A 21,717-nucleotide genomic window follows, 5' to 3' on the forward strand; every position below is an offset into this window, starting at 1 on the left:
TTCGCCGTCAGAAAATACGATGGAGATGGACACTAGCAACAAATAATAATAGCAATACTAATACTAATACTAATACTAGTACTAATGATAAAGGAAGTTTTAGTAAATGGTAAAAATGAAAAAAAAATGGATTCCATGCATGTCTTTTGACTTCAGTTCAGTGCATGTCTCTCTCTCTCAGATACACATCTCCCTCTTCTCCTCGTGGACGCACAACAAAGCTGAGAAATGGGCGCACGTACATGGTGAACTAATCGATCGATCAGCACATTACAGAAATTTCAGTCATTTCCCCCTGTTCATCCTCTGAAATCTCAATTTATTGTTCTTGTCTGTTTAATTTACTGTCAATCGATCGCAGATTAATTAAAAAAGAAAACGAAATTAAGTAAGTAGGCTAAGTGGCCAACAGTTCATGAACTGGCAGCAGATTGTAATAATGTGACCGTCTTGCTCTTCAATCTTGATGTAGTTAGCCTAGAAGATTATTGAAAAAAGCAGAAAGGTGAATTAGTGATCGCTTCTCTTCTGGAAGATGGACATGCAATCGCTCTCGGTTTGGCGTCTGAAAATACAAGTGAGACAGAAACTACCAACAAGAGAAAAGACAAGGAAAATGGAAGTTTCAGTGCTGGTACTTAGAAAGAAAACAAAAATATGTATGAATTTTATGCACGTGCTTGCGATTTTTGGAAGAACTCAAAAACACACACGGAGAAAAAGAGAGATAGAGAGAGAGAGAGAGAGTTATCCTGATCCCTGAGCTTGAGATACAGTATAGCCAGATTTATTAGTGGAGACTGTTTTCTGAATATTTTCTTTCTGAGGGCTTCTGCTGAATGTCTGAAGGTTCAGAGAAGAAGGCTCTCGTCGTTTCGCGGTTATAACTACTTATAAGCTAAAATTTAAATTTTAATACTTAATTTTGGACTTGATTTTATGATTTTTCATCATGATTTGTTTTACACATTTTATTTTTAAGTCGCTATGGATACGTATATAAAAGTTTTACTTGCAAATTATTTTTCGTTTGTAAAAACATGATTCCGCTTATTTCTTAAAAAAATGAAACGTTGGGAGCTGAAATGAAAAAGGCAGTCAACCCTGAATGTAAAAATTATATATATATATATTTGACTTATAACCATAAGTATAACGAAAATATTCGATTATCCTTTTATTTTCAGGTTCAGTGTCCACGTCCAGATCGTCCAGGTGCTCACGGTGGCCTACGGCCTACCACACTTAATTATTCTTGACTCTTTTTAGTTTCTCGTCGTTTGTCAAGCTAGCAAAGACTAATTAATTTAATTTAAGGAAAATGGAATTAAGAAGGCAAACAGTTCATGAACCCATTGGATACATGCATCAGCAGCAGCTTGAAAGTGAATATTTACTACTGTATTGTTTGATCGTCTTGTGATCTAGAAGATTGAAACTTGAAATTGCAGCGAGTTGATATGCCTGCGTATGCAATTTTCTTCTGGAAGAGGAACAGGCAGCCGGTTTCAGAGTTTCAGTTTCCCATCAGAAAACACAATGGCAATAGAGCCACCATTTTTTTTCTGGAAATTTCAATGCTGATAGGGAAAAAAAAGCATTCCAAGAATTTTATGCAAGTGCTGATGCTCTATTTACTCTAACCCAAAACACAAAAACAAATGAATAAACTGATCATTGAGTGAGTCATACTAGTAGAGACTTAGTCTCTATTTACAGAAGCTGAATAATTTTTTTCAGTCTTCCTTGAGGACTTGCTGTGCTGAATCTAAGCTATGAAGTTGTTGTCTGAAATCATAACGGTTAACTCCAGACAAGAAAAGAAAAGGCAGTAAACGCTGAGTTCTGAAGTGTGATCGTTGAAGAGTAAACCCTGAAGCCTGAACTGAACATGCAGTTTCCTCCAAGTTAATGATCCTGACAGGTTGTTAAGTCTGAACCGAAGCTTCTGTCCTCGCTTCCCCATGGTTGCTGATCCTGTCAAGCAACGCCACGAGCTAGTCAAATGGATGGCTAGGGATTATAGTAATCGATGACTCGATTGCAGCAACTGTACTAAAATTCTCTACTGAAATTCTGAAACTCCAGCTCATGATGATAAGGTCATGTTTAGTTTCCAAAAACTTCTTCCAAAAATATCACATCAAATCTTTAAATATATAAATAAAAAACATTAAAACTAATTACACAGTTATGGGAGAAATCATGAGACGAATCTTATGAGCCTAATTAGTACATGACTAGTCATAAGTGATACAGTAACCAACATATGCTAATAATGGATTAATTAGACTCAAAAGATTCCTCTCGTGATTTCTAGGTAGAATCTAAAATTTATTTTATAACTACACTATGTTTAATATTTTAAATGTGTGACCGTACACGCCAACGTGACTTGTCACCCAAAAATTTTTTGGAACTAAATGCAGCCTAAGCTGTAATTTATCTCTATTCCTGGATGTAATTAATGGGAAGGTTAAGGTCAAGGTCACTTTCATCCCTACCAAACCATCTTTCCAAGCTGGCGTTTTTTTTCTTCTTCTTCGCCGCTTGTCTTGTCGTAATCGCATTGAGCTTCACAAGTCGTCCGTGCGAGGTTTCAAACGTCTAAGTCTTCTTCACATTGTTATGAATCTATTTTGTTCCAAGAAAAAAAATCTTAACAAAGAATCGAATTTTATAAACCCCTTTATTTTCTCCCAGCAAGTAACCTTTATTAATTCTTTACTCCTAAAACCAGTACAAACTTGTGAAATCACTCTCGAAAATCAAGAAGGCAGGTAGGAGTACTATGCAAACTAGAAATTTATATTGTGAAAAATATATGGTTTATGAAATTATATGTAGTATTATTTGAAATAAGACTGGACACCATACTCCTTAGTCCTTAGACAATAACTGTCCACCAACATCTGCTCAGACTCCCTCATCTCTAGAAGAAGCAAACGGCACCAACTGCTCCATATGCGCCGGATTATCCTAACCGCATATAAATTTTATTTAAGCGACTCGAGACTCTGATAAGCAGCTGATGAAAAACTTAAAAAACCGAAATTTTTTTTTCTAAAGATGAATTTTATTGTCTTTGAGTTTTTCAAGACTGTTTTTGAGTTTTTCTTGTTACGATTTATGAAAAATTCTTTTTCAAAACTTTTTTGTTGAGATAAAAAAATATTTGAAATTATTTTTTTTGTTTGAGAAGGTATTAATTCGCCTGCTTCTAGAACGCGTCCAGAATTCGTGGACTCGGCGACCCAACAAACACGTTAGCCTCCGCGGCGAAGCACACAGAAAAATTTTCCCAAATCCATATATTTTTTTCTTCTTCTTCTCTCGAATCGAATCGCGCTCGCCTCCTTTGTTGAATCGAACTCGCCGCGCTCACTGAGCAGCGCGCGGCCGCGGAATCCGCTCTCGGGTTGCGCCCCGGCAGTAGCAGCAGCCGCCGGCCGCCGCCATGGGCAACTGCTGCGGCACGCCGGCGACGGCGGAGGAAGGGGGGAAGAGGAGGGGGAAGCAGAAGAAGGCGAACCCGTTCACGGTGGCGTACAACCGCGGGCCGGCGGCGGCGGCGGGGGCGGGGAGGGGGCCGGGGCTGGTGGTGCTGCGGGAGCCGACGGGGAGGGACCTGGGCGCGCGGTACGAGCTCGGCGGCGAGCTGGGGCGCGGCGAGTTCGGCATCACGTACCTGTGCACGGAGACGGCCACGGGGGACCGGTACGCGTGCAAGTCGATATCGAAGCGGAAGCTGCGGACGCCGGTGGACGTCGAGGACGTGCGGCGGGAGGTGGAGATCATGCGCCACATGCCCTCGCACCCCAACATCGTCAGCCTCCGCGCCGCCTACGAGGACGAGGACAACGTGCACCTCGTCATGGAGCTCTGCGAGGGCGGCGAGCTCTTCGACCGGATCGTCGCCCGGGGCCACTACACCGAGCGCGCCGCCGCCGCCGTCACGCGCACCATCGTCGAGGTGGTTCAGGTGAGCGACAGATTGAACATATTTTTTGCTTGTTCTTAACTTAATTGTTCGTGTTACTACTTTATGCTTACACTTATAATTGTGCAAATTGGCTAATTGCTAGCACTAGTACCTGTTATTTCCATGAATTGGCCATGAGCTGGTTTTTTCTATAGTGAAGAATAAGAATTCATGGTGGTATCCAACTGGGCTTCTGATAAGGTTCTGAATGAAACTTAATTGTTGAATTTGCCAGGGTTCAATAGTCTGTTGGTGCTTGTTTGTGTCATTCCATTGTTTAGCTAGACTGGTAATGTACTGGTGTAGTGCATTGTGTACTGCAAGTACGGCTGATTGGCAGTAGCCCTATTCGTAAACGCTTGCGTGCGTTGATTTTAGTATGTGTGCTAGCAGTTCTTCATCATGTACTTTCCATATCTTGCTATATTGGATTGTTTTTGTTACATCTAACATGTATTGTTGTCCTTTCTACTGTGACAGATGTGCCACAGGCATGGTGTCATGCACCGAGACCTTAAACCAGAGAACTTCCTATATGCTAACAAGAAGGATAGTTCTCCTCTGAAGGCAATTGATTTTGGGCTATCTGTGTTCTTCAGGCCTGGTATGCTCTGCAGACTGATGGTCAAGTACATAACTTTAGAATAAATGGAACTAAATCTATTGTACCTGGATAAACCTAGTAGAAAAAGAGCAAATGGAATTGCCCATTGTACTTTGCTTCAATTCCCTGCGAATGGAGTTTACTTCATATGCACAGTTTAATCAAAATATAGATTGCAGCATTCTTTTTCAGCAAAGCCAAATCCTTGTCCACCACTAATGATTTCTTCAATATGCAGGTGAGCGGTTCACTGAAATTGTAGGCAGTCCATATTACATGGCTCCAGAGGTTTTAAAGCGACACTATGGCCCTGAAGTCGATGTCTGGAGTGCAGGAGTGATACTTTACATACTTCTTTGTGGTGTACCACCATTTTGGGCAGGTGTGTTTTTCTCTTGACTAGACGGTATGTATGTTGTGGGGAAGTTATAGAGCACCATCATTATCATATTACTGTGATGCCATGCAGAAACTGAGCAGGGAGTCGCACAGGCAATTATACGCTCTGTGGTAGATTTCAAAAGAGAACCATGGCCCAGGGTATCTGAGCCTGCTAAAGATCTTGTTAGGCGGATGTTGGACCCGAATCCCATGACAAGGCTTACTGCAGAACAAGTACTTGGTAAGCATCACCAATCACCTGTCCTAACACATATCAGCAAACATAATGCTATTGCACTCCTGCTTTAATGAGATATCTGAATGATATGTCTATACTGTGTATTAGCTATGATGTGGTTGACGAATAATGAACTTACATTATTATGAAAAGATTTAAAATTAGCACAGGGCTGTTTCTCATTCAGGGATCATCATGCAGTGCTAATTCTCAGAAAACTTCAGTTCTCTCTGGAAAATGGTTACTTGTACCTACCATAATGTGTTTTTGTCCAAAATGTTGTTTTTCTCTGATTTTCCATTGTTTGGGCAGAACATCCATGGCTACACGATTCAAAAAAGATGCCTGACATTCCTCTTGGTGATGCTGTCCGAGCTAGACTGCAGCAATTTGCTGCAATGAACAAGTTAAAGAAGAAAGCTCTAAAGGTAATACTTATGTTGGCAGTAAATTGATTACTATCCTTAAAAGTTCTACATAGAAATGATCACATATAATTTGTTTTCTACAGACTAAACATGATGAACAGAAGGATTTTTCTCCATTTTTTGTAGTTAGCTTATTCTGTGCTTAAATGCAGGTCATTGCTGAGCATTTGTCTGCAGAGGAAGCAGCCGACATTAAGGACATGTTTGATAAAATGGATGTGAGCAGGAATGGACACCTGACCTTTGAGGATTTCAAGGCTGGCCTTCGTAAACTTGGGAATCAGATGCCTGATTCAGATCTTAAGATATTGATGGATGCTGTGAGTTATTATTAACAATGGTTTAAACTAAAATATACAGAGCTGGTTCTGGTTCTTGGAGAGACGTATTGATGTCCGCTCACTGCTTTTGCAGGCTGATATTGATAAAAATGGGATCCTGGACTATCAAGAATTTGTTGCTGTGTCTATCCATGTGAGGAAAATAGGCAACGATGAACATATCCAAAAGGCTTTCTCATATTTTGACCGAAACAGGAGTGGATACATAGAAATTGAAGAGCTTAGAGAGGCCTTGGTTGATGAATTGGATGGAAATGATGAAGACATTATCAATGGCATCATCCGTGATGTAGATACAGACAAGGTCAGCCCATTCTTTCCTTAGCAGCTCACTATATTGTACTATAACATTATTCATATGACGTACTATAACATTATTCTTTGATACATATGCAATGACTGGAACATATAGGAGACAGAATTGAAAGTAACTTTGAATATCATTTCCTGGAAGTTGAATAGGCTATGTACTTAATTACCTGGTAGTCAGGGTGACTGCTTTCTTTGACCTGTAATATCATATAATAAATTGCAACCAGATAGACAAGGATAGTCTACTTTAGACGACATAAAACAAATGACATAACTAACAAACAACCGGGGTAGGTTTACTGGAGATGATGCCAAATCGCAGTTGTTAGTTGGAAGTAACGATTAGGAAAGTATGACCTGTTCAAATTCTGTGTGATATTCGACTTGTCGATAGGGTCATCCTAACAACAGAGCGATCTCTTCTTTTCTATTTTTTTTCTATCACAGGATGGGAAAATAAGCTACGACGAGTTCGCCACCATGATGAAGGCCGGTACTGACTGGAGGAAGGCATCTAGGCAGTACTCAAGGCAGAGGTTCAGCAACCTCAGCCTGAAGCTCCAAAAAGATGGATCCATCAGTGACGACACGCAATAGACTGCACAGGAAAAAAAGAAGAAAGAAAGAACTACACTTACCCTTTTTTTCCATTTGTTTTTGTGTGCTGGTTCTGTTTTTCACCCCTTTTTTTTTCACACAGTAACTTTAGCAGCGGCTTTGTAAAGATAGCGTTTGTGGTGGTATTGCTTTACCAGCAGCAGCGATTCAAGTCAGGCGGAATGTATATTAGATGGTTTGCTTACTAGACTAGAGATTGTGAGCACAGTTGTTTGTATTGTTGTATGGTAATACAAGCGGCGTGAAATTCTCAAATCGTAGTAAGCACCTCATCCGTGTTTTTAATCGAGGCCATTGATTTCTCAGTCTATATTTGATCGATCGTCTTATTCAAAATATTTATATACTTATTAATTATTTATTTTGTTATGATTTGATTTACTAAAATCAAAGCATGACTTATAATTTTACATATTTATATAAAAAAATTTAAATAAGATGAACAATCAAGCATAAATTCAAAACTCAGTGATGTTAATGAAAAATAGTTGTCAGCTGTTACTACCTTGCATAGAGCTCGATCGGTGTCACTGTGCGCGCGTTCGTTGTTCGGTCGCTTTCCAAAGCGCGAGCGCGGCCGAAAGGGATCATGGGCTTCTCCTCACACGTCAGCTTGCTGACAGGTGGGCCCGTAGCTGGGTTCGCTGCAGATGGGCTTTATTTGGGCCGAGTTAGTGGTGCTTTGGAGTCCTCAACCAGAGTCGTGCAAGGATTTCAAAAAAGGTCGTTTCTTTTGGGTTCCTATCGTGTTGCTTTTGTAGCTGTCTGTAGGCCCAAAATCTAAAACTTAGAGACTAATTTTGAAGTTACTTTTATGATTTTTTTATTATAGCTTATTTTATAACATTTGATTTACAACATAGTGGTTTGCCTTTCATTAGCGTCACAATTCTGGATTTGGCCTCCAGCAGGAGAACATAGGTAATTTTTAGAATTGGAATCATATCGAAAACTTTCTGTTATTTTCGGGAAAAAAAAAGATATGGACTCCACAAATCTTATGGAGTTCCTATGAATTGGCTCAAGATGAGGATATTTTAGTAGAAAATTACATAGAAACTTTACTTTAAATATGTCTCCTTTTTAATTCACCTGTTTTCCTGTGATCTATTCAAACAATAATCTCTGTATTTTTTCAGTGTTTGTTAATCATCTACTTTACACTTAATATCAATGTCTAAGGTTCTATCTATTTTCCTATTCCTGCATTTCAAAGAAGCTCAAAGTTGTTTATTCATCTTGATTCAGGTAAAATCCTCCACACTCCAAAAGTAAGATTCAGATAAAAGCCTTAAAAGATAGGAGTACTACTGCTTTCAAAAACCATAATGACAAAATAATACATAAAAGCAAAACACAGAAGCCATGAACAGAGCACAGAAAAGGACCAGAGAGTTTCTCAAAAATCTGGAAGAGATCACACGCTGGAATGCTGGAACATTCACCTCTGGATCCTTCAAGAGACACCAACAACCACTCTACCAGTATCCTAGAGGATCCACTACACGTGAACCTGCTCTTCTCCGGGCCCACATGTCATCCACACAAGCCCCTGCTCTCCGACCATCTTTTATAGATCCCAATTCTTCATCATCAATCAAGGCCGGTCAGAAAACAAGATAATTTTCGTCCAGAAACCTCAAATCCGGAGCAAGCGAAGCAGCCAGTACTGAGCTGCTGATCTTGTGGTATAAATATTTGTACTCCTACTGTTTTCCTTACGTTTATATTCCCTTTATTTTATATTATAAGACTTTCTAGCATAGACTAGATATATATGGGTTAATAAATCTAGACACAAATGAAAAATATATACATTGATATATGGATGAATCTAGACAAGTCTAAAGTCTTATAATATAAAACAGAGTGAGTACTTATTTATCTAGAATTTTAATTATAAAGCTTAGTTTCAAAACTAAGTTTGTGGGTTTTTTCATTATTTTTCATTTGTTTTTATATCATTAGGGTCATGTATATGAAATTTTTGCTCATAAAATTTACTTTTCTGTTGCGAATAAGCTGTTTTACTTATTCTTACTTGTTCTCCCAATAAGCGAACAATGTTATTTAATTATTAATGTTTGTAAATGCTTTACTATCCTTTAATAAATAGAAAATAAATGGATGCGCAATGATAGGCTCATAGGCACGGTGGGAAGAGGATTTGTTGATATAACAAGTAATTCTAAAATAATTACAGATGTTCATACTATGTTTATATTATGGACAAAGTTTAAAACCAAGAAATCTTTTATTTTAGAACGAAGGTAAAAGTGGAGATGACAGTAGAAACTTCTCAAATTTTACCATTTCAAGCATGCCACGTGGCACCCGAGCAGAGCACCTCACACCCAGCTCCAGCTATATAAGCACCTCAAGAGCACACTACCTCTCCCCCCCCCCAATCTTTGTTTGAGAGTGCAGCTAATAGCGTGATTAGCAACTAATACTACTAGTTTAGTGTATATTACCACGCTAATTACTAATTAGCGTGCAATAAACCAGGTAACATTTCTGTCACCAGTTCTCGATTAGTCACTCAAGCCATGAATGGATCATGCAGAATTAGTAGTTAGCCTGAAAGATTTGTTACTAATTTACTTGGACGTGAATTTGGTTGCTGTCTCATGGAGAAGCAGAGGAGAGGAGAGGAGAGGGCAGTGTGAAGATGACGGTGACGCCGACGATAACGGTGGCGGAGGGGAAGCTGGTGGCGTACGGCCGGACCATCCTCACCGGCGTGCCGGACAAAGTCGTGCTGACGCAGGCCTCCGGCGCCGGGCTCGTCGACGGCGCGTTCGTCGGCGCCGCCGCCGCCGAGGCCAAGAGCCTGCACGTCTTCACCTTCGGCACCCTCCGGTGAGCTGAGCGGCCGGAGCTCCACCATTTCTTGACCTCTTCTTCTAGCCAAGAAGGCGATGAAGAACGCATTGCAATAATTTGACGTGCGAATTGCTTCTTGGAAAGGATACTAGCAAAAATTTTAGATGCTCATTAATTATAAAAACATCCACCATTTTTCTGCTTGATGAAAAGGGAGTAATTTGGTGGAATTTTGATTGCTTTTTTAAAAAACCAGGGACCTGAGATTCATGTGCTGCTTCCGGTTCAAGCTGTGGTGGATGACCCAGCGGATGGGCACGTCGGGCCGCGACGTCCCGCTGGAGACACAGTTCATGCTGCTCGAGAGCCGGGCCGGCGCCGGCGGCGATGGCGACGGCGAGCCGTTGTACCTCGTGATGCTCCCTCTCCTGGAGGGCCAGTTCCGGGCGGCGCTGCAGGGCAACGACCGCGACGAGCTCGAGATCTGCATCGAGAGCGGTAAGTTCAGCAGCCATGGCCAAACTGACCTTGCAAAACGTCTCGTCACCCTTGTCAACACCGTCGTGTGTGTGTCCGTGTGCACGTACCGTGGCGGCGGCGGCGACGGCGAGCAGGGGACAAGGCGGTGCAGACGGCGCAGGGGACGCACATGGTGTACATGCACGCCGGAGCAAACCCCTTCGACGCCATCACCCAGGCCGTCAAGTGAGTGTCACCTTCACTTTCGTTTCCAGCAGCAGTAAAGATTCTTGTGAAAAATCAGTTCTTTTCTGACGACGCGAGACGGTGAGAGAATTGCAGGGTGGTGGAGAGGCACCTGCAGACGTTCCACCACAGGGAGAAGAAAAAGGTGAGATTTTTTTCTTTTTTGTTCCGTTTCGTTGATGACTCCGGCATGTGACCTGATGACGGCGCCGGCGCCGCCGTCGTCTTTCGCTTTCCGTTGTGCATGCAGCTGCCGTCGTTCGTGGATTGGTTCGGGTGGTGCACATGGGACGCCTTCTACACCGACGTCACGGCCGAGGGCGTCAAGCAAGGCCTTCAAAGGTTCGAATTCCATCGAAATTTTTGACGAATTTTGAGTGTTTTTTTGTGTTGGTTGGTCTGAATTTGGGAAGTGTTTGTTTGTCTCGCGGGCAGCTTGGCGGAAGGCGGCACGCCGCCGCGGTTCCTGATCATCGACGACGGGTGGCAGCAGATCGGCGGCGAGAGCAAGGAGGCGGCCGGCAATACCGTCGTCCAGGAAGGCGCCCAGTACGGAGCATCCATGGCCGGATCGCCGTCGCAATGGTGATGCCTCCTGCATTGCGTGCAGTGACAGTGGGTTTTGTGTTGTGGGTGGTGCAGGTTCGCGAGCAGGCTGACGGGGATCAAGGAGAACGCCAAGTTCCAGAAGAAGGCGGCAATGGCGGAGGGCGGAGAGGAGGCGGCGGCGGCGGGGCTGAGGTCGCTGGTGGAGGAGGCGAAGAAAGAGCACGGGGTGAAGTACGTGTACGTGTGGCACGCGCTGGCGGGGTACTGGGGCGGCGTGAAGCCGGCGGCGGAGGGGATGGAGCACTACGAGAGCGCGCTGGCCTTCCCGGTGCAGTCGCCGGGGGTGACGGCGAACCAGCCGGACATCGTCATGGACTCCCTCGCCGTGCTCGGCCTCGGCCTCGTCCACCCGCGCAGGGCGCTCGCCTTCTACGACGAGCTCCACGCCTACCTGGCCTCCTGCGGCGTCGACGGCGTCAAGGTCGACGTGCAGAACATCATCGAGACGCTCGGCGCCGGCCATGGCGGCCGCGTCGAGCTCACCCGCGCCTACCACCGCGCCCTCGAGGCCTCCGTCGCGCGCCACTTCCCCGACAACGGCTGCATCTCCTGCATGTGCCACGGCACCGACATGCTCTACAGCGCCCGCCAGACCGCCGTCGTCCGCGCCTCCGACGACTTCTATCCGCGCGACCCGGCCTCCCACACCGTCCACGTCTCCTCCGTCGCCTACAACACCCTCTTCCTCGGCGAGTTCATGCACCCCGACTGGGACATGTTCCACGTACGCCGCCACCGCCGCCCTCGCCGCCGGCCATCCTCTCCATTGCTCATTGCTCTCCTCTGTTCAAGATCATGATCATCTTGGCCATCTTGGACTTGCAGAGCTTGCACCCGGCGGCGGAGTACCACGGCGCGGCGCGGGCGATCGGCGGCTGCCCGATCTACGTCAGGTGAGTCGACGAGCGACGCGCCGCTGCCGACTGCGCATTGATTCGCCGTCGTTCTCGCCGGCGGCCGTTTCTCCGTTCTGGGGAACCGGAATGATTGCCGGTGCACCATGGCATGCCAGCCAATGATCAGCATTGGTTCATCGCCGCCGCCATGATTGGCCGTCGCAGTCTTGCCTGAAGCAGAGGCAATCTGCGACGTCGATTCCGACGGGCACAAAGATGTCTCAGAATTTGAGCCAGAATTGCATCCTGTAGTGATCATTGTGACTTGAGATTTGTGACGCTGATCTGCTCGTCTCTCTGAATTCCAGTGACAAGCCGGGCAACCACAACTTCGAGCTGCTCAAGAAGCTCGTCCTCCCCGACGGCTCCGTGCTCCGGGCGCAGCTCCCCGGCCGCCCCACCCGCGACTGCCTCTTCGCCGACCCGGCCCGCGACGGCACAAGGTAAGCCGCCACCAAGCTCCGTTCTGCCTGCCATGGCGATCACGCCGCCGGCGAGGGTTTGATGCGATGACCATTGGCCGATCATCCGATCGCCGCAGCCTGCTCAAGATATGGAACGTGAACAAGTGCACCGGCGTGGTGGGCGTCTTCAACTGCCAGGGCGCGGGCTGGTGCCGGGTCACCAAGAAGACGCGCGTCCACGACGCGGCGCCGGGGACGCTCACCGGATCCGTCCGCGCCGACGACGTCGACGCGATCGCCGGCCTCGCCGGCCCGGGCTGGACCGGCGAGGCCGTCGTCTACGCCCACAGATCAGGTCAGCGACAAATTCGACGGCCTCGCCGTCGTCGGAAGGTTGGCGGCTGGATTCTGATGGGAGATGTACGGCATCGCCGCCGTGCTTCTTGTTGCTTTCAGGTGAGCTGACCAGGCTGCCGAGGGGAGCGACGCTGCCGGTGACGCTCAAGGCGCTGGAGTTCGAGCTGTTCCACGTCTGCCCCGCCACGACGGCGGCGCCGGGCGTCTCGTTCGCGCCGATCGGGCTGCTCGGCATGTTCAACTCCGGCGGCGCGGTGGAGGGATGCGACGTCCGCCCTCTCGCCGGAGCCGGCGGCGAAGACACCGCGGCGGCCGTCGTCGTGCTCAGGGTCCGCGGCTGCGGCCGGTTCGGCGCCTACTCCTCCCGGAGGCCGGCAAGGTGCGCGCTGGACGCGGCGGAGGTGGAGTTCAGCTACGACGCCGGCACGGGGCTCGTCGCGCTCGACGTCCCCGTGCCGGAGCAGGAGTTCTACAGATGGACACTGGAGATCCAGGTTCAAGGAGACTGATTCTGTGGTTGCCTGTATGGATTCTGGAAACAGATCCTCTAATTTACCCGACTTATGGTCGCTAACATGTGAGTCTATATGTCAGTGATATACATTAGAAGATTTTACGGTGAACATGTTCATGTTTTTGTTGTGTCTATGACATGTGATACGGAGAGTTGTGTGAGAGCCTGAGAGGAGTGGAGATAGAATGCTGTGCCCTCTACCTGCAAGAATACGCCCTCTGTACCACCGAACAGTTTGCATATGGAATAAACGACTAGCTGTGTTCTTCCGGTGATAAAAGATGAAATATGAAATATTATCTAACTTTTTAATAGATATTCAATGATATAAACGATAAAATTAACTACTATAAAATTAAAAATCTACTCTAGAAAGTTGGGACAGTAAAGTAAACTAAGAAACTTTTTGAGACAAATACACCATTTAACCCTAAGACTGAATCACTGATTCATCGAAGTTCTAGTTTGTGTTAACTGTGTTTGCATTTTGCAATGAGGATACATTGTGTGATTACACCTCTCAAGGAAGAACAAGCTGGAGTTACCGTTGAATTTTTGTACTCAGGCACTCAGTTCGCTCGTAAGGTAGAACAGGTATCTGCAACCAGCCAACCAAACAGATATAGGAAGTGCTAAAAGAACATTGCTTTTTCATCATGTATTCCTATCAGTCACAACACTATATGGAGCAATATCAACAGTACAACTGTAGTCTGAAATAATGCAGAAGAGAAAACTCACGAGAGCGACATACTGAGTTAGGCATCGACTGTTAACTGGTAGAAAACAAACTGAAGTGTAAAAATTTGTACAGTACAGTTTATGACAATGAAAAGCAGGATAAAATGAAAGCAAGGCACTAACCTAGTGACCTTCTTTGGCAGTTGGAGGCTTGTACATCTCAAGAATTTCATAGACAAGTTTGAATTGAGAAAATCCACAGGCATCTAGTTCATTTTAGCTAAAGATGAATTTCAGATTTGCTACAAACACAAACTTCAAAGAGGTATGGTGTTCCAGCAACAATATTGTTGTGTGGATGGAAACCGAGCTACAGTAGGTGTATTTTTTCTGTGCGAATGAACCAATCCTATATTTGTATTGTTTTGCCGAGTAATTGAACCCCCATGCAATAGATGTGTCAAAAAAAGTACTACAAATGTTTAAATTTATTTGTTTTATGTTAGGTTTATTGAACTTTGTACTGGTGCAACCCAATCCTCATGCAAGATAATCTCATGGATTCAACTTTTTTTTACCTGCCCAAAACCTATGAAGTGACCTTAACTAGTCAAAGCACCACGACTCTGCAAAATCAGCACCAAATTTATCTGAACCACACCAGTTGCAACAATAACGAAAACAGCAAATATCACAAATGGGATTTAAGCAGGCGCTACCTAAATTAAGTTCGGTCAATGTTAACAATTGCTATTATAAAGCTGAGCAATGCAATTGCTTGATTTCCCCAACAAAATATGCTTCTCTGAATTTCATCATACATCCTTCTCCTGAGGAGCAAACAAAACAAAATAAATGGAAAAAAGAACCATACCAACCTCAACCGTACATTGAGTTTATTTTTTTCTCCAAACAAAAGCAGCACAGGCATAAATTAAATTAAATTATTAGGAAAATTGCAAAGATGCCATTATAATTTTGTGAAATCGTAGATACGCCATCCTGGCCCACGTGTCATTGACTCATGTGGGTCATACATGTCATTGAGAAACCAGTGGCATATTTCTAAGTTTGCAAAATTATAACGGCACGGTTGCAAATTTTCATTAATTTTTAAAATAGCTCAATAGTGCAGGAGAGTCACATTATACTCTATGATCGCATCGCCGTTCCCGGTGTCCAAATAATGCGTCCGGAGCAGCGCAAACCCCCGCGCCATCCTGAACACGCCGCGGCCACCGACGACGGCGAGCTCCCTGCCATCGCCGCGCGAGACCGGGTTCCGCGAGAACACGACGAAGGAGCTGCCACCGAAGGGGCCATCCGTGAGCTCGAAGTCCATGCCGAGCACGAGCGAGAGCTCGCCCTTCCCGGAGGAGACGTACAGCCCCTGCGCGTTCCCCACCACCCTGGACTGCCGCTCGGGCCCCTCCGTGAGCACGTCGTCGGCGACGTACACCGAGCTGAAGGGCGCCGGGTTGCCGGGGCCGGGCGTGGCGCCGTCCCCGCGCGCGACGGGGACGGCGGTCGGGTCCTTCCCGCCGAGGGTGTCGTGCAGGTAGAAGTGGAGATTCGTGACCTTCTCTGACCCCAACTGGGAATCGGTAGCATTGCATTGCACAGAGATGTGGACAAGCAGGGTGGCAAGGAAGAACAGGGATGGGGCTCTCATGGTGTTCTTCCTTTTAGGTTTTTTTTTTTTTGGATCTCGAATTTGGAAGTGGATTTGATGCAGCATTTTGTCTCCATTTTTATAGCCAAAGAAGGGAATACCATTTGGGTATCTATGGAAATAAATGCTGGGCATATCTACAATCTACAGGCTGCAGCAAAGGAAAGAAACTAATACTATGATCGATCTAGGGGATAATGGTATATCTGATTTAGGATATCAAGCTTCTAATTGGAAGGAATCCTATGTATCTCTGCAAATTATGACAGAAATGCTGTAGATTGTTAGAGTTTAATCTTGTCATTAGAGTATTTGCATGGTTATTTTTGTTTGCATGTAAGAAGTGTTTACATAAGGAGCCACATGCTAGAAGATGTGTGTACGTGAGATCGATACGTACATACTACTGCATGCATAATTAAGTGGATAGGTTGTTTGGTTCGGGGACATGGCGAGATCGATGCCGATCGATGTGCCGCGCGACGCGGTGGTGCGAGTGGAACCAGCTGCGCGAAGTAACCGGATCGCAGGCGAGGTCCATGCTATGCTGCCGAGTGAATCGGTCCTAGCAGTAGACGTGTATGCATGCATGATGCTGCACGATCGATGCATTAGTTTAGCTGCATGGTGTGAGCTGTGGCTGAGTGGGTTTTTTTTGGCCGTGTTATCTCCCTGCACGTATGCCGAGTCTATATAAACATGAAAACGGTGTAAGCTAGTAGCTGCATCTACCAAAAATCACATCTCACGGCACACAAGTAATGAAAATCACATCTCATACAACAAGCAATAATTTTTGCAAAAAAAAGAGCCCAAATACCAAAAACAATATTTTGTGGCGCTGTTATGATACAAGGATTAGGATTTTATGTTCATTATCAGTTTTTGGCATTTGGGCTTTTCTTTTCTTGCAAAAGATATTGCTTGTTGCATAAAATGTGATTTTTATTACTTATGCCGTGAGATGATATTTTTCTAATCAAAGATTTACTGTAAAAGTTGTTTTAAATTCATGTTACGTCATAAAATAGGCGTCAGGGCTATATTTGTACTTTTATATGTCCAGTTTATGATAAAATAATAAAAAAATAGCTAAAACCGGTCAAAGTATTATTTTGGCGAAATCCTCTTTTAGAAGTACCATTTTAGCGAAGCCCATGAAGAGAACGCTATTTTGACGAAGCCCACTCTATTTAGTACCATAATAGCAAATAACTCCGCTGAAGCTATTGCCATTTTCCCCTAAAGTCCTAGTAGTTCTCTATGTTTTCACTGTTTGTCTTCCCTTCCTTTATTATTATCATTTTTTACACGCTACAACGATGCGTATGCGTTGTAATGGGATTAAGATAACACCAAATAAATGATATGATTCGATATTTTTCTATTTGAAGTAATAGAGATATTTTGGTTTTTCGTTTCTGTTTATATTTAATAGAAATTTAAAATTATAACTTTAAATTTAAATTTAAATTTATGTTTTTTATCGTAATTTATTTTTCAGCCTTTGCTTTTAGATATCTAAGAACATGTATATAAAAATTTTATTAACAAATTATTTTTTACAAATCGTGTTGTTTCTTTCCCCTCAAACAGCTTAAAATGACCACATTTATACGTTATGCTAATCTTTTGAAGGAAAGAAACCTAGTTTTACAAAAATAGGCCTCCAAACATGTGGTGTTTATAAATTTAACACTCAAAGTGGATGACATGTGCGTCCATCTATGTCTATGAAATATGAAATATGAGCTCAGTGTTAAATCTACGAAACACTGCAGATAACATGTGTGGTATGGGGTTCGGATAGCTTGCAGGAGCGATTTGTGCAAAATGGCCGAGTTCCTTCTCTTCAATTATTTCATATCTTTGCATCTAAAACTAAAAATTAGAGTAAAAACAAATAATGTCAAACTGGACGTACTGATGAACAAATGCAACTTATTTCTAGATCATGAGTGAATGTAATCCGTGCGCCTGAAAGTAGTGTCAAAAAAATATCTGGCGTGAATATATATATTTGTTCAATTCAGGTTTACAAAAAAAAATTCCTTACCACTCTAATATTAAAAGCTTTCTGTTTATCTAAAAAAAAAGTTAGAAGAAAATGACAGACAATGTTTCTTCCCTCTGGAGTCTTCATATAGTAATAATTATACAACAATTTATCGTGTATTCCTGTGGTCTTCTTATATGCCTGAAAAAAGAAAGTAGAAACCGTATTCCTACCTACACCATTCCAACTCTGAACAGAAATTTTCAGTTTGGTGCCAAAAATGAGACACTGGCAGTAACTGTTGGTCACTGAACCCCATCACTCCTGAACCCTGATGAGCAAAGCAAGCATTTGATGGTCATGTTAGCTCCTGCTCCTTGACAGTAGCCAATCTGGCATTCTCTCGATCGCGCCTGAAAACAAAGTACAGTGGGCTGTAGAACAGGAAGCACAGACCAAAGGGAACAATCATCATAGTCAGCAGCCCTCTCGAGAGTGCATACGCCCCTGCCACCGATCCATTTGCCAGATTGACAGTCTTGGCATTGTAGCCATAGATCTTCTCAGTGACCATGCCAACAGCAGGAGCAGCCAGTGAGGCGAATGAGCCCTCGAATGCGCGGTCGAAGGCATAGACCATGGTGCGGTGCTTGGGAGGGACTACCTCTGCGAACATGGGGTTGTTTGCGCAGGTTGCGCACCAGCTTATGGTGATCCCCATCAGAAAGAGAGTGACGGCGAAGGCGGACCAGTACTCGACTGATTGAGGAATGACTGTAAGGAGGATCCAGGAGAAAGGGATGCCCATGAAGGCACTGAACTGAGCACACATGATGCGAGCTGAATCCGGATAGTGTTTTGATAGACGGTCAGCGATTACTCCACCTAGAAACGATCCGCTGGCACAACCGATCGCGAACAGGCTGTTTAGCGCTGCTGAACTGCTGTTGTCAAAACCTGCAAAGGTTGAAGACTGTCAATGTCTTGTGTTGTGAAGGAACAGTTCAAGAATTGTGAAAGAAAACTCTTTATTTCATACCAATGAGCTCAAACCACATCGTGAAAAAAACTACTGCAGTCCATGGCAATGACCCAACTATGCCTTGCAAGACAATGATTTGAAATGTTCGCACTTTCATGACAGATCTTGCTGCTATCCATGAATCCTTCCAGATGGACTGTGGAGGAAAAATACCATTACTGACCAGATGTGACCTGTCATTTACATGACACTGCAATGTTATATTTATACAAGAGATAACTAACGCATCCATGCTGACAGCACCACAGACCTAAATGGAAGATAATGTAAGATCAAATAGTAGTAGCCGAGGATTTCTAAATTTTACAGCTAACAGGAGGCTCATCTGGGAAAACTTCAAGAATAATGACGATATTGGGGTGAAAACTACAGACTGATTATCCTTCAGGTCATTAAAAGGGATTTGAAGAGTTTTTTCCCCTAAAATGTGATGAGCACTGTACCTCTCATGGTGGTCCTCGTCGTCACCAAAATGGCTTGGCGAAGTTCTTCTAGGATCAACCGTGTAAAAGTAGACGAGAAGCCCAATTAACAAGCTAACAAATGCAACCATTATAAATGCAAACCTCCATCCTGCCAATCCCCAGTAGTCCCTACCAGCCATGATTGTTGCTATAATACTTCCTCCTATACCGCCTATTGAACCAATGAGGCTTAACAAGCCAAACCCTGCACCTCGTGTACCATCTTTGTAGCTATCAGCAATGAAGGATTGAAGTGCTGGTATTACAATGGCGAGTCCAAGACCATTCACAGCTCTCCAGAATGCAACCTGCTGAAAATACTGGCTGACACCAACAGCTCCTGTTGATACAGCCCAGAAGACAGTCCCTATAGCAAGAACTGCAGGGCGATCATACTGAAGAGCAAGGACACCTGCCAAGGGAGATCCTATTGACTTGAGAAAGTTCATTAGAAACGTAAGGTACCCCAGATCAGTAGGGCCAGCATTGAAAGCAGCACTGACTTCCTTGTAAACAGCTGGTAGGAGATTCTCATCCGCCCGCTCCATTATGGAAGCTAGGTTGATGAGGATAAGAGAAATTGAGAAACCAAACATCTTCTTTGTCCTGAAAGAACAAAAAAATATTAGAAAAAGATTACAACAAGGCAATTAATTTCCACTCCTTAGCATAGTAGTAAGTTATATCATGGGGTTTCGGAAAAGAGTTGCATTGTTAAAGAACATGATCCCAAAGGCATATAAATAGTAGGCATAGGATCCAAAAGGCTTATCTAAAATTCCTTTTCCATGTTTTGGATATGATCATACAATAAGAAAATGAGCACTTTATAAAAAAAATGGCAAATGTGCATAATAAGTGGAAACAAAATCAAAGCTTTCTAGATGAAACACTGGAAGAGTATAGCCTCCAAGAGCCATATCAGTTACTAGCTTAGCAGCTTTTAACTCAGTGGCTATCGGTTTTTTAGATAACCACTTACTGGCTGTCATGAAACTGAAACTCAGGGCCAAGCTAGTTGCATGATGGTTAACCTGTTGGGCACTCTGAAACTTCGCTTTAAGCACTAAAGCATCCATAAGGAAAGGGAACAACTGAAGAATAGGAAGATTCTTCTTCCCATATTTTTTATGAAAAAGTACTGGGTAGTGCTTTTATGTTTCAGCCAGAATTACATGAAATATCTGGCAGCTGGTCTGCACAAACACCTCGGCAGTTACAGTCTCACAGGTGCTATAGGATATATATTTGATTTCATTTGATGGAGCATTTCCTTCAAAAAAAAAAAAGTGGAGCATGGAAGAATTCATAAACAGTCGACGTCCCTGAATTTTGTTCAAATATTCGAATACTTATTGAAGCCAAATGCAGATCCTAACTTATCGATTCCAGATGCCAACAAATTAAGCCCCAAATCCATACATCAATACGGCATTCTCACATCTGAATCAGAAACAGCAAACCACTTCCAAATCACACCGCCATTTTCTTGCGCTTGCGCTCACCTCTTGACTTTGAGCACTATGATTTGATCTTTGCAAATAAAAGACGGACTGCCGAATCATTACCAAGGAATATTTCCTGAATATTGGGCATCTAAAGTTCTAAACGCATCGCTCATGTACGCATCTGCATTTGCTTACGCCAGCAAAAGATTCTGATCCACTGGAGGCAGTGGGCCAGAGAAGAACCAATCCCCATCTGACCTAAGAACTAGCTCATCCCATGCACAAAGCCACAAACAGCTGAAACCAGAAAAATGAAGAAAAAAAACCAAACCATTGGTCCAATCAAGAGGGGAATCAACAACACCCATCAACTCAACGAGCAAACTCAGACATCTCGCTAATTTGCCCCCGGCGCGTAAAGTACGCAACGCGCAGCTCTAAAGCACGCTTTTTTTTTTTCAGATGCGGAGAACGAGCAAAAACCCAACCAATTAACCATGAATCCCCGCACTAAAGGATAAAACTTTACAAGAAAGAATCAAAGAACTGACCTCATATTGGGAGGAGCGGCTTGCCGAGCCCGCGCGAGATCCCCAAGAACCGCGAGGCTTTGCAGCAGTCTCGGCCTTCGCCTCACCCTCACTCGGATCGAGCGAAGAAAGAGGAGCTCCGAGGCAAAGGACCGCGAAACCGATGACGCTCACGCGCGCGACGGATGCAAGGCTGCCATGTGTTGCAAGTTCTCTCCGCTTCACCTTTGACTTGAATTTTCTTTCTTGGCTCCGTATTCCTTCGCTTCTACTTCAGAGAGTATCTTTTTATACCGAAATTTAAATTTTTAATATTAAATTAATTTATATTTATATTTTTAACTACAATTTAAATTTTTACATTAATTTTAGGGTTTGTTACTATTATTTATTTTTGCAGCATCAGATTTTGGATCGATAAGAACACACATAAAAAATATTATAAATTAATTTTTATTATCAAATACTCACTCATCCCTAATATTTGACGTCGTTGACTTTTTTATATATGTTTGACTATTTATCTTATTTAAATAATTATATAATTATTACTTATTTTCATATCATTTTAGTTATTGTTAATAGAAAATTTATGGTCCAACAAGCAGTACCAGATACCGGAGGTACCACAATCTGCACCGTTCGATAAGTATGATATAACGGCTGTGT

The 21,717-nt window shown here is 43.7% G+C and overlaps 4 protein-coding genes across 5 annotated transcripts; 2 read left to right on the forward strand and 2 right to left on the reverse strand.

Moving 5' to 3' along the window:
• Window positions 1-3,243: 3,243 nt before the first annotated feature.
• Window positions 3,244-7,159, forward strand: LOC102699387 (calcium-dependent protein kinase 8). The gene is made up of 8 exons (XM_006650705.3): window positions 3,244-3,982; window positions 4,463-4,586; window positions 4,825-4,968; window positions 5,056-5,208; window positions 5,518-5,633; window positions 5,786-5,953; window positions 6,048-6,278; window positions 6,734-7,159. The coding sequence occupies exons 1-8, from the start codon at window positions 3,458-3,460 to the stop codon at window positions 6,881-6,883; spliced, it is 1,611 nt and encodes a 536-aa protein (XP_006650768.2). The 5' UTR covers window positions 3,244-3,457; the 3' UTR covers window positions 6,884-7,159.
• A 2,160-nt stretch (window positions 7,160-9,319) lies between these two features.
• LOC102706183 (probable galactinol--sucrose galactosyltransferase 2) lies at window positions 9,320-13,483 on the forward strand. Of its 2 annotated transcripts, none has more exons than XM_040522392.1 (12): window positions 9,320-9,412; window positions 9,544-9,766; window positions 9,987-10,228; window positions 10,345-10,435; window positions 10,532-10,580; window positions 10,686-10,777; window positions 10,871-10,984; window positions 11,078-11,768; window positions 11,870-11,937; window positions 12,249-12,383; window positions 12,482-12,699; window positions 12,801-13,483. In XM_040522392.1, the coding sequence occupies exons 2-12, from the start codon at window positions 9,576-9,578 to the stop codon at window positions 13,208-13,210; spliced, it is 2,301 nt and encodes a 766-aa protein (XP_040378326.1). In that variant the 5' UTR covers window positions 9,320-9,412; window positions 9,544-9,575; the 3' UTR covers window positions 13,211-13,483. The 2 variants fall into 2 exon arrangements, with proteins under 2 accessions (XP_040378326.1, XP_006651939.2); XM_006651876.3 differs by having other exon boundaries at window positions 9,547-9,766.
• A 1,137-nt stretch (window positions 13,484-14,620) lies between these two features.
• Window positions 14,621-15,694, reverse strand: LOC102699670 (dirigent protein 15-like). The gene has a single exon (XM_006650706.3). The coding sequence runs from the start codon at window positions 15,632-15,634 to the stop codon at window positions 15,020-15,022; it is 615 nt and encodes a 204-aa protein (XP_006650769.3). The 5' UTR covers window positions 15,635-15,694; the 3' UTR covers window positions 14,621-15,019.
• A 1,994-nt stretch (window positions 15,695-17,688) lies between these two features.
• LOC102699945 (sugar phosphate exchanger 3-like) lies at window positions 17,689-21,291 on the reverse strand. Its single transcript, XM_006650707.3, has 4 exons — window positions 21,070-21,291; window positions 19,050-19,676; window positions 18,604-18,779; window positions 17,689-18,521 (listed from the first exon to the last, which is right to left on the reverse strand). The coding sequence occupies exons 1-4, from the start codon at window positions 21,072-21,074 to the stop codon at window positions 17,923-17,925; spliced, it is 1,407 nt and encodes a 468-aa protein (XP_006650770.1). The 5' UTR covers window positions 21,075-21,291; the 3' UTR covers window positions 17,689-17,922.
• Between the last annotated feature and the right edge of the window lie 426 nt (window positions 21,292-21,717).

Source organism: Oryza brachyantha, chromosome 3 (assembly GCF_000231095.2).
Source record: "Oryza brachyantha chromosome 3, ObraRS2, whole genome shotgun sequence".
NCBI classification, from domain to species: domain Eukaryota; kingdom Viridiplantae; phylum Streptophyta; class Magnoliopsida; order Poales; family Poaceae; genus Oryza; species Oryza brachyantha.

Excerpts from the sequence above, each read along its gene's own strand:
- LOC102699945 (XM_006650707.3), bottom strand. Across the intron at positions 18,780-19,049 it reads GACGAGGACCACCATGAGAG|GTCACATCTGGTCAGTAATG; the intron begins GTACAGTGCTCA and ends TGTAAATGACAG. Across the intron at positions 18,522-18,603 it reads GATGTGGTTTGAGCTCATTG|GTTTTGACAACAGCAGTTCA; the intron begins GTATGAAATAAA and ends CAACCTTTGCAG.
- LOC102706183 (XM_040522392.1), top strand. The coding sequence starts at position 9,576 with ATGACGGTGACGCCGACGATAACGGTGGCGGAGGGGAAGCTGGTGGCG. Across the intron at positions 9,767-9,986 it reads TTCACCTTCGGCACCCTCCG|GGACCTGAGATTCATGTGCT; the intron begins GTGAGCTGAGCG and ends TTAAAAAACCAG. Across the intron at positions 10,581-10,685 it reads ACCACAGGGAGAAGAAAAAG|CTGCCGTCGTTCGTGGATTG; the intron begins GTGAGATTTTTT and ends TTGTGCATGCAG.
- LOC102699387 (XM_006650705.3), top strand. The coding sequence starts at position 3,458 with ATGGGCAACTGCTGCGGCACGCCGGCGACGGCGGAGGAAGGGGGGAAG. Across the intron at positions 3,983-4,462 it reads CCATCGTCGAGGTGGTTCAG|ATGTGCCACAGGCATGGTGT; the intron begins GTGAGCGACAGA and ends CTACTGTGACAG. Across the intron at positions 5,954-6,047 it reads TTAAGATATTGATGGATGCT|GCTGATATTGATAAAAATGG; the intron begins GTGAGTTATTAT and ends CTGCTTTTGCAG.
- LOC102699670 (XM_006650706.3), bottom strand. The coding sequence starts at position 15,634 with ATGCTGCATCAAATCCACTTCCAAATTCGAGATCCAAAAAAAAAAAAA.